The sequence below is a fragment of the Corylus avellana genome, chromosome ca7, assembly GCF_901000735.1.
Source record: "Corylus avellana chromosome ca7, CavTom2PMs-1.0".
NCBI classification, from domain to species: Eukaryota; Viridiplantae; Streptophyta; class Magnoliopsida; order Fagales; family Betulaceae; genus Corylus; species Corylus avellana.
The window spans coordinates 24413389-24425362 of record NC_081547.1 but is presented as its reverse complement, the minus strand read 5'-3'; the positions used below and the strand labels follow the sequence as shown (position 1 = coordinate 24425362).

The 11974-nt window shown below is 33.2% G+C and overlaps 1 protein-coding gene across 1 annotated transcript; it reads left to right on the top strand.

The window, feature by feature from the left end:
- Positions 1–3221: 3221 nt before the first annotated feature.
- On the top strand, positions 3222–5022 carry LOC132188376 (uncharacterized; the record flags this gene model as incomplete). Its single annotated transcript, XM_059602808.1, is given in 3 exon segments — positions 3222–3502; positions 3780–3908; positions 4985–5022. Coding segments are annotated over 2 exon segments (137 nt in total), but the record flags the coding sequence as incomplete, so codon positions are not given.
- Positions 5023–11974: the final 6952 nt, after the last annotated feature.

The following is an 11974-nucleotide window of genomic DNA, read 5'->3' as shown; positions in this document are numbered from 1 at the left end:
TATAAAATTCCAACTTTACCCTTAATTCCAAAACTTTTTTTTTTTTTTTTTTTAATTTGGAAAAAACGAAAATTAGGAATATTTTGGTCTTTTTTGGTATTTTTAACTGCTAAAATTGACGGAGGGATCCACATTGAGAGCAATTAAAAGTTCAGGGGTCCAAATTGAGAGATTTGAAAGTTTAGGGGGTTTAATCAAATCGCGTGAAAGTTCAGGGGGCTAAAGTGAAGTTTCTCCCTTAGAGGAAAATTTAAAATTTAAAAGCTTTATTTAAAAAAAAATAAAAAATTTAAAAGCTTTATTTCTGAAGCACAATCTCAAATAAGCCCTTAGAGGAAAACTAAGCAGCTGCTTAATATGTGTGCTGTGATTTGTATTTGTGTGGAAACTGAAAATGGAACTCAAATCTTTCCCCACCTTTCTTTTTTTTGGTTTTACCACACATTAGTAATAGTAAAAAAAAAAAGGGTTAAATACATTGTTCTCCCTGTGGTTTAACCTTTTCATTGTTTGCCAAATTTACTTTTTATTACAGGAGGTTCAGATTTGCCTAAAGACCGAAATGATACCTTGTCTAAATTCTCAGCTAAATTCTCTGAGAAAATGAAACACCAGCTATTTTCCTGTCTCATTTATTTGATGTGGTTAAAATTAGCCTAAAACAGGTTTTCTGGCTCTATAACTTCAACTTCTAAAATGACAGAAAGATGAAAATAACAACACAATTCAATCCAGCGACGAGCTGTATTTGGAAACAGATCAACTACAACTTTCATATGGTCAAGTCAGAGGACAAGATGAAAGACAGGTTGTTATTGCCCTCTTTTACCACAAATTCCACCAGCTTGTCGTAACAGCCAACTCGTTGAGTGGAGAAGGTTTTTGGCCGCAGTTAGTTTCTTAGAAAGTATTGGAGTCGATCAGATGAACTTAAAAAATTGAACGAGATCAGAACGAAGATCAGAGAGACAAGAACAAGGTTGGACGTGCCTGCCTTGTTTCTCTCATACTCGTTCTCTGTAGATTTTTTGAATTCGTCTGATGACTCCGATACTTTCTGAGTAATCAGGGTCCTTCAGCTACTTTCTGAGTAATCAGAGTCCTTCAGCTTGTGGTGGATCATCTGACAGAGAAATCGTCAACTGCTGCTCCTCCTCTCTCTCTCTCTTCCTCACTCACCCTCTGATATTTGCCAGTTTTTCCTTCCATTTTTTCACCTGCTCTTGCTCACTACCCGGCTCACACTATTTATAATGGAGTTTTTTTATTGGGTGAAGTCTACGTACTCCAAACTACCACTCAATTGACAATGTTCCTCCAAACTGCTAAAACATTGTCAATGTCCCCCTTAAAGCTAACAAAAGAATAAAAATGTCCCTATATATTTTTCAATAGGACAAAAATACTCCTATAAATTAAAAATAAAAAATAAAAAAATTTTTTTTTTTATAAAAACGAAAATTTCAAATTAAAAAGAACGATTTTTTTTTTTTAATTTTTAATTTTTATACGAAAATTTTTAATTTAAAAAAAAAAGAAAAAATTTTTAAACGATTTTTTTAATGGAAAATTTTATTTTTTAAAAAACTTTTATTTTTTAATTTTTTTTAAAACGAAAATTTTTTATTTTCTTAGATGAAAATTGTTATTTTTTTTAACAAAAAAAAAAAAAAAACAGAAATTTTTATTTAAAAGGAAGTTATAAAACAAAACAAAAATTTTCAATTTTTTAACAAAAAAAATCGAATTTTTTAATTTTTTTTCTTATTAAAATGATATATATTTTTTAATTTTAAATGTATACCCTTTTGATTTTTTTTTTTTTTTTTTTTTTGGTTTTAGTTTTTAGTTTTTTAGAAGTTTTAATATTTTTTGTTTTTATTTTACTAAGGGTACTTTCGTCATTGAGGAGAACATTGACAATTTTTGATAGTTTGGAGGAGACATTGTCATAATTAAAAATTTAGAAAAAATATTATCAATTGAGTAGTAATTTGAGAGGTACGTGGACTTATTATTTTTTATTTTTTCTTATTTTTTAAATAGTGTGAGCCTCCTCACACTATTTTTTAAATGAGAGTTGAGTTCCCTCATTCGTCTCATGTGCCGGTGGTCCTGTCAGGAAAGCAGGCTCACACTATTTATAATGGGAGTTGAGTTCCCTCATTCATCTCATGTGTCATGGTGGTCCCGTCAGGAAACGCCACATCAGCCTCATTTAAAAATAAAAGGAGTAATTATCTTTTGCCTCATGAATTACAGCGCATTGACATTTTTCTTTCATGAATTACCAATTATGACATTTGACCCAATCAAACTATCATCTTATGACCATTCTGTCAGTCAAAGAAGTTAAAATTAATAGTCAACAGTCATGTACAAGTCATGTACTATTTTAAATTTTTTTTGGGTAATTACCTTTTGCCCTTATGAACTAGAGTGCTTGGCACTTTCCCACTCATGAACTACCAACTATGATACTTGACTCCATCAAACTACCATCTTATAACAAAAATTCTCCTTCTGTCAGTCCAAGGGATTAGAATTGACGGTCAATGATCATATGCAAGTCATGTGCCATTTTAAATTTTTTTTGTTCCACTTTTGCCCACATTTTAGACCGAGAAAATGATGCTTATACCCTCCTCAACCTTAAGCCAACACATGAAAACAATTTAAAATGAGGGCAAAAGTGGAAGAAAAAAAAATTTAAAATGGCATATGACTTGCACATGACCGTTGACTGTCAATTTTAACCTAATTAACTGACAGAATGAGGCTTTTTGTCATAAGATGGTAGTTTGATAGGGTCAGGTGTCATAGTTAGTAATTCATGGGGAGAAAGTGCCAAGACGCTGTAGTTTATGGGAGCAAAGGTAATTACCCATATTTTTTTCTTTCACTTTTGTCCTCACTTCAGACCCAAAAAATGACGCTTATACCCTCCTAAACCCAACAGAAAAAAATGAAAGAAAAAAATTGGAGTGATGGCAAAAGTGGAAGAAAAAAAATTTAAAATGATACATAATTTGCATATGACCGACTGTTAATTCTAATCCATTTGATTGATGGAAGGAGACTTTTTGTCATAAGATGGTAGTTTGATAAGGCCAATTATCATAATTAGTAGTTTATGAGAGAAAAATGTCAAGGTGCTGTAGCTCATTAGGCAAAATATAATTACCGCCCAAAAAAAAAAAAAAAAAACGAGCGGAGCGGGTTGGGACTTGGGAGGGTTTCAGCCCACCCCTACGGCTCTCTGTCTTTCCTTCCCGGTCCCCAGCATGCGGCTCTGAACGCCACGACCTCTCTCTCCTTCCTCTCCGCAGAGGCCTGGGTTCAAAGCAAAGGCCTGGGTGATGCAGACTAAGTATTAGCAAAGCTTGGAGAAACCCCTGTTGATGTGAAGACTGATACCAATCCTGAAGGTCTGACAGCAGCATATGGGAAGTGGGCATCAGCAGTAGCTGGAAGATTACATGCTGGAGGCCTCCCTTGCAAGGTAAAGGAAGGCTTCACGATAATTTTTAACATGGTGTTTAATTTTTTGGTATTAATTTAGGAGTTTCTTTGGGTAGTTCATAGTTTCTTTTTGCTGGGTTATTTTGTTTTTTCACCCACTTTGCCATCCAGTTTTTTTTGGGCGGGGGGTTGGATATCCATCTTCTCAAACTTTTATAATTATGAAATTTGAACAAAGTATTTACTGTTTATATACAAAATTTTGGAGTTGACTTAAGAATAATTTCTTCAATGCTAAATTGTGCAATGTAAGCTAGGTTTTCGACAAGGATGCATTTCAAAAGCAGATGTTAGAAAAGTTGATATGGATATCAGCATTCATGCTTGTGGGAGCTCGTCATCCAGGGGCAACTGTTGGTGTTGTGGAGAAGGAATACCGCTCTGAAGTAAGTTGCCTTCGTCAATAACATTTCTTTTGAGCTTCACTGCAGATTATTATTGCCAATTGGACTCTTTCTGCGGACTATGAGAGATGATATTAAACTAATCAGCTACCTTAGTTATTTATTTATTTTTTATTTTTTGCCTATTTGAGCTTCATAGATTTGTGTTGGAATTTAGGCTTTTGATTTCTAAGTTCTTGCTTTTTTTGTTCTTTTATCAACTTCTTTCATCCTTTCTAACTTAGGGTGCCTCTCTTGTTACTCACCCCTTCCCAAAAGAAATATTTTCTTTTTCTTCTTACTTCTAAGTGCATCTTTGATGGACTTAGGTTGATGGAACTGTTATCATTTTCATCGGAAACATGTACAAGGTTGAGTGGTCAAACACCATTAATTGGCTTTGTTCCAGAATAGTTCATTGACAAGCATAACAACTTAATGGTTGCTCTCTTTTCCTTGTGCTGTTCCTCCCATTGCTATATATGCCTTTCTATGTTACCTGACAGATGACCTGTTGAAAACTAAATATGGGAGGAGGCCTAGGGGGATTGGGAGATTCAAACTAGTGAAAGAATTAGTTATGCCTAGTTTATAAACAACACTTAATTAGTGGGTTCAGTTTGGTTGAAATTGGAGTTTGTGTTCATTTAATCCAGTCCATTTCTCAACAATCTTGGTGGGGATTCAGGTTACATAGTTATGAAGTTTTTCTGTCAAATGGGGATGGAATTAGGTTTTCTTGGATTTCCTACTACTAACAATATATAATATAATTCGGATTGGGCTCATTGATTGCTTCCCCTCCAAAATGATAGCATTAATTCGGTTGCACCTCAGTCCAAGTAACTGCATTGTATTTTGTGTTTTTTCTAATGTATGACAAAGAGTTGACTAAAACTGACCTCTCTTGCGTTCATTACCAAAAGGGATGTTAAATGAGTGGAATATAATGAACTTAAGCTGCTTTGATGTTCCCTATAAAATTAAGCATGGAATGGAGGAGCCACTACAAATAGATTTTGGGATTTGTGGAGAAAACTTCAAGCTCAGAACCTAACCATGATTTATGCTAGCTTCAGGTGTCTAGCCTTATTGTGGAACTCGCTTCTGCAGCAGCGGCAGCAGAGAAAGGCTTAGTATTTGAAGAAGCCATGGACGATAGATTATGTGCATACTCCCCAACCGTTTTCCCACTTTCCTACAGCAGTTAAAGAGGTAGAAGACATGATCCACATACTGAATTTTTAACCACATGTGCATGATTTCATGAACCTGACACTGTTAAATTCACAGGATACCAAAATGATGTAGAGTTTATTCATTAGAGAGGATGAAAACAATTAATTAAAGAAATGCCTCGGTTGTCAATGAATAAGTTCCATATCATTTTGGTACTTATTTATGGGTAAAAAATTTGGCGCCCCTAACATTTCTCTTTTCAAATACTTTTTAGACTTTAAAAAGTAACAATTGACTTACAAATTTTGTAGGACCTTCAAATTATGATTTAACTCATTTTCTGTTAAATTGAGTGGAAGATTTTTCATCGTGATCAATATTTATATTTTTTTTATCATTATACTCCATCAAATATGTAAAAATACAAGGTATAATGGTCACTATAAATCAAAATTGGCCACACGAGGAATCTTCTGTTCAATTTAATAAGAAAAAAAATGCTAATAGGGGGGTGGGGGGTAAATATTCATGCAATTTTATTGTTTTGGTATGTTTGGTGGTAGGCAAATATTCATGCATTTTTAGAGTTTTGGTATGTTTGGTGGTATGTAAGTATTCATGCAATTTTATAGTATTGGTATGTTTGGTGGTATGTAAATATTCATGCAATTTTAGAGTTTTGGTATGTTTGGTGGTCTGTAAGTATTCATGCAATTTTAGTGAACTGTTTTGAGCTTGCGCACATACACGCATACCTTTCTTCTACTATCAACTGTACAATTGTACAATTGTACTCTTTCAAATTGTTATGATCAAGATTGAACTCTTTTTTTATCCTTTAGATTACAAACCGTTTGTTGCTGTCTTAAAACTGCCAATGCACATTACCCATACATCCAGCTTCAAGTTTGTTTTATACTGTAAACACGTTTAAGATTGCTTAAGATGCATGCAGGAGCATCAGAACTGCCTTTGTGTCCAGCAGGAATTTGTCACCATTCCTAAGTATCACTGACAATCACTATAAAATTCTCAATTAAGAAGTCATTGTCATCATGTGGCTGCACATATTATTTCCTCCACAGAAACTATATCTCATCCAGTTGTCCTCATTAACCCAGTTTCACCCTCTGCTCATTCAGATTAGCTGAATCTCTTCATCAATATGTTCTAGCAAGGTGATTATTTAGTAAAGTTCCATTTACACTTTCTTCCTCTACCGTGTTGTTAGCACGTGGAGGAACAAAATTTGATTTCGAGGCAGCATTAGCTGCTGTGACCATAACTGACACCTTTTGAGGAAGAAATTTGTTGGGTACACTCCACTCAAATTAGTGGAGAAAGCAACAAAAATAGCATAAATTTTTCAGAATCATGTTTATGGAGGAACACATAGGACATCATGATAGCACCTAGTAATAATAACACCCCTTTATACAAAGGGTATCTTAACATAAGATAGTGTATAGATGACATCACATTAGAAGCTTTGGCTGTAAAATATTTACAATACATTTTACTATCTCTATTTCCATAAAAGAAAAATTGAAAGTTATCTGGAAGAACAAGGAAGGACGCAGTCTAGTGTTCCATCTAAACCCTAATTCCCCTCTTGCATCCCCACTTCCTCAACAAAAGTGGCTTCTCTGGCACGGGCGCCGGCGGCTCTTTCTCCATGGTGGGTAATGAATCAGCAGCAGAAGCATGCAAATGGCATAGAAGATTTTCAGCCAAAAAAGCGAAAACACAGTCATGATCAAGATATAAAAAAATGCAATGTGCTTTCGTAATTGTGACCTCAAGTGCTTGCTATGAATATACTATAGAACTATCATCACCCCGCGGAGTTTTGAACTCAAATATATATATATATGGCCAAAATATAATGCAATAAACAGAAAATATTTAGAACAAGTCTAGATGAGTTGGAATTGAAGTTAAATGGAATGCATACTTCATATAGAAATCAAAAGGGAAGCAAACGTTGTGGCCGAAAATTCTTTTATGTTTTTCCACTTTGGTTAGAACATTTATGCTAACTACTGGAGTATTTCATATCTTGAAGCTTCAGGGAGAAATAAGATAATCTCATTAATATTCTTCAACTCTAACGGGAGCGAAGGGACAAACTCCCAGCTCTATTCCCAACGGAACGGGAGTGAAGGAATAGACTACAGTCACTGTCTGTCTGTTTGTCTCTCTCAAACGTACAATATTAACACAAACACAAAGAGGAACACCAAAAGGCAACGACGGACAGACAAAGATCCACCGGTGCCAGAAATGGAGCCGGAGGAGCCCGGTCCAGTTTGTGAGAAAAGAGAATTATTTGGGAATGGCAGCGTGAATTCCACTGCTAGCCATGATTTCTAATTATAATCGGGTTACAATGCACGGGCTGTTTTTAATGACTGGAAATAAATATTTTAAATTGGAAGCAAGAAAAATACATCTTTGTTATTTTCTGTGTAATAAATATCCCAAATATTTATAAGTATATTGATAAAAGAATAACAATAATAATAATAATAACAAAAAAATTATTATTAATAAACAAAGGTTTAGTACAAAGGAGTTGCATAAACAGGAGGCACGACAATTTTGAAGATCGACCTAGAGACTCCTAATCTGACATGCCATGCACACCACATACATTCATTTGCTTTCAAGAATTTGTCCTATAAAGTGACGTTCCTTCTCCATTGCAATTATTCCATTAAATTTATTATATGAGACTCGTAGCCTTTTGTCTAGAATCTCTTAGTAAATCCTGTAAAATTTTAACATGGTTATTCAAATGCTGAATCTTAGCATTTCGGACCCCCGAACGTATTGCCATATTTGACACAGAAGCAGCGCACTGGACAGAAAATGCCAATGAGTCGTTGATGATCTTTGTTCAAGATCGACCCACCAACAGAACTTGATCGCGTGGAGTCAGAAGACCTCTAGTAACTACCGCAAAAGTAGAATCATGGAGCATGACAGAGTCGTTGACGGTAAGGGGACCATTTTTTGTAAGGAATATTGGGTGCCAGATATCTTGTACGTTGTGCATTTTGCTAACATTCAAGTAAATGTTGTTTATGAAAGATGAAGATGCAGCTATTTCTGGCGGTTTAAGGAAATAATTAAGACGAAGTAGTAGAAGAATTGTTCAAAAGAGATTGAGCGTTAGAAGGTGAAAATTTTTTTGTGTTTCTTTTATTTTTCACTTCAGGTAGATCTACAGTAAACAACAAACGACAGAAGACCTTAGGTCGCGAATGATTTTTGTCAAAAGTTTTCGTTGATTTCTGATCTTGTATCCCCTCATAAATTCGACCGATACCTTTTGACTTTCGAACGACTTTCGGCCCTTGTTTTTCAAACGTACTGTTCTTGATTATATCTTGGTGAAGTAAGATTATCCTTTATCATGCTTGTCAAGCTAAATATCTCTCTCGTCTTAGTGACCTTACATGATAAAAGATAGAGAGCACTCGATATGTATGTTCCAAAAATCTCAGAAAGAAATCGTATACATATCATGTCCTGAAATGCTTTTCAAGCCCTTATATTTGTTGCATAGCAGGACTATTAGTTTCTCTTTTTTCTTTTCTTGACCTTGCAAGACCTAAGAGGGAGAATATATAACATGGGTATTTTGAAACTTCCAACTTGGAAACTTACCCATGTCCTTTCTTGCCTGTCTTCTAAATCTGTATTTTCAGGATCCAGCAAAATGTGTCATGTACCAGATAATCAATTTATGAGAATCACATTTCATTCTTGTAATTGTTATATTTGTATCAAGTCATAATTAAATTCTTCTCCGATCTATTATGTGATATACCGAGCATAAAATAATTTACCTTACTCATATGTTTATATAGGCACACATATATGTGTGTGTAGGCACGCTAAATAGCATTTGTTGTAAACCTTGGTACACTCAATTTAGGTTCCATTTGGCAACAGCTAAAATTTTTCAAATTAGTCAAAAGATGTGGGCTGCAAAGTTAAGCAAAAGACAAATAATCTCCTCCCCAATTTATAAAACATGCGATTTGTAAGTGTTATACTATACTGTCTTCCAAAAAAAATTCATAAAACATGCGAGCTGTAAGTGTTATACTGTCTTCCAACTTTTACCTTTAATTATATTTCAAATTACCTCCAGAATAATAATCCATCATCTCTACCTAATGAAGAAAATTCTACCTAAGACTTTGGCATGTAACTAAAATTATCATAATACAATATCTACTAACGCCTCAATACTTTTAACTATTATTCACAACCTATGAGCATCAATTTATCTTCAAAACTCTAAACGTCACTTCAATATCGTTTATCTCAATCACATAAGACTTAACACCTCAAATTCTAAGAATTACCTCAAAGATTTTTATGAATTCCACCTCAAAACCATTAAATTCTATAGAATATATCAAGATCCTTAAACCGCACATGTCAATATCAAATTTCTTAAACCACAAATATAAATTTCAAAATTCTTATAGATCTTTTGGTGTACCTCATTTCATCCATCTCTACAAAACTTAGGCATTCACTACTTGTCACTACAAAATCCTCATTCATAAATTCATACTTTACAACCTCAATTATAGTACTATTATTGTCACCAACAAAATCTTAACCATGATCAAAAACTCATTTAAACTCTTTTGTCACCAAATCAGTTGCCAGCATTAATTTCACAACCTAAATCCATAAAACCATAATACAATTATTAAATCATAATCAATAATCTTTTCTAAATCATTGAGATACCTTAAAATATATTTTTATCAATCAATACTCAAGAAAGTTGCCGATAATCCGAATGAGTAGGTACTATACATCACAACCTATCTTTTATTTTTTTTATTATTATTTTTAAAAAATATATATATATATCCACCTATATCCCCAATTTGATTGTAATACTAAAATCCTCAAAATTATTACACTAAATTGATTTTTTTTTAAAAGGCGATGATATAACAAACAAAAAAATATTAATCATTAGAAAAATACGCATGTATCATTTACTAGAGACCACAAAAATACAGACTCTACTTGGCCAAAACATGGCATCCCAATACCCCTTTTTTTTTTCTTTTCTTTTTTTTTCTTTTTTTGAGTCAAAAATCTACATGACCTTATAACCATTGCCATGATATGTAGGAGGGTAGCTTTTGGATTTGCTATATAGGGGTTGCAGTGGAGTGCCACGGGTGCAAACAAATTGCATATTTCAGTCTGCCGTGCATAGGAAACCAATAGGCACAATAATGAGTTAAGACATGTATGTACTGCAAATATTTATCTTTAAAAAAACAAATAACAAATAGTAAATAGCACTACCCAAATTTAAGAAATTTTAAAATAAACAATTTTCATAAGAACAAAATTTAAATGTGTTGGACATTCTTCTGACAAAATTTAAAAATCTCATATCGGCCACGCCACCATTTTATGTTCTTCATTCTTTTTGGCACAGACTAAGAAGGACCTCCCTCAATAATGATATGAAGTAGTTTTAGTGAGTATTAGGTGAAGACCTTGTGTTGGTAGACAATTAATATTAGATGGTAGTAGATTGATTAGATAGGTTTTTTTAAATATATTCAATTGGAGTTAATCAGTTTACAAATAATCTCTTCCCCACGCTGCCTTTAGCTCTTCTTAATACTAACTTTGAATAAATAGAGCTGACAAGCGGTGATAGGATCTAAATCGCCCGGTAAGATATTCGTTTGATGATATTGAGACATTTTTGGAGGTCGATGATGTCCGATTGTGTGACTGTATTGATTAGATAGATGCAATACATTTTCATTTCTTTCTTCTTTGATATTTTTGTATGAATATATTAAAATGGAGTTGGTTTCTGTTATGATGTAAAACTGAAATTGCATAGTTGTAGGAAGAAGAAAAATATGGTAAACAATAGATATTCTAAAGATGAAAATATAGTTAACAATTGGTATTCTTAATTATTATTATTATTATTTTTTTTTGGTTTTTGGGTCTCATCTTCGACACATGACATAAATATGTTGGATAAATTGATCCTGCGGGAGATTTCTAAATTGAAAACACACATTTTTGCTTCACATTTTGCTAACAGCATTTCTTTATTTTTTTGCTGCAGGCTAATTGAGTGCCCAACAAAAGAGATTTCACACATTGAACACTGCCTCATTTAACGAAAAATTTTAATTTAAAAAAAAAAAAAGAAAAAAAAAAGAGAAGGGAATTACAGGAAGTGTGATTTTGAGATGGAAGATGCAAAAGGATTAAAAAAATTTTTTAAAAAAAAAAAAAAAAAAAAAAAAAAAAAAAAAAAAACTTTTTTTTTAAATTAAAACTTAAGCTTATTACTTAAAAAAAAAAAAAAAAATTAAATATATAAAACACATGATGCTAAATGAAAGGATAAGTATAAGTGAATAGGTCAAAATCCAACTTCATATAAAGAAAATTAAGTGAGGTGGGGTGTGTGTCCGTGTGTCCGTGGCGAGAGAAATAATAGTCAAAAAGTTGCATTGAAATCCGGATTTGTTCCTTGACCAACCAAAAATTTGTGTCTACATCTTCTGATGCCAACAACCAACTTTAGTCATTTACTTTTGGGAAACTTCAAAAAGTCTCCCTTCATCTTTAAGCCGTTTTGACATATTTTTTAAAATTTTCAAAACTCTCACTTAAGCCCCTTAAACTTTGATTTTCGCTCACTTTGGACCCTTTTAACGTTAAAGTCAAACAATTTGACTTTTTATACCAATTTTACCCTCCCCCAAAATTACGTCGTTTTGTGTCCTAAAACTATAACACCTACCCAGTCCAAAACGACGTCATTTTAGACATTAATTTTTTTATTTTTTTATTTTTTTTAAAAA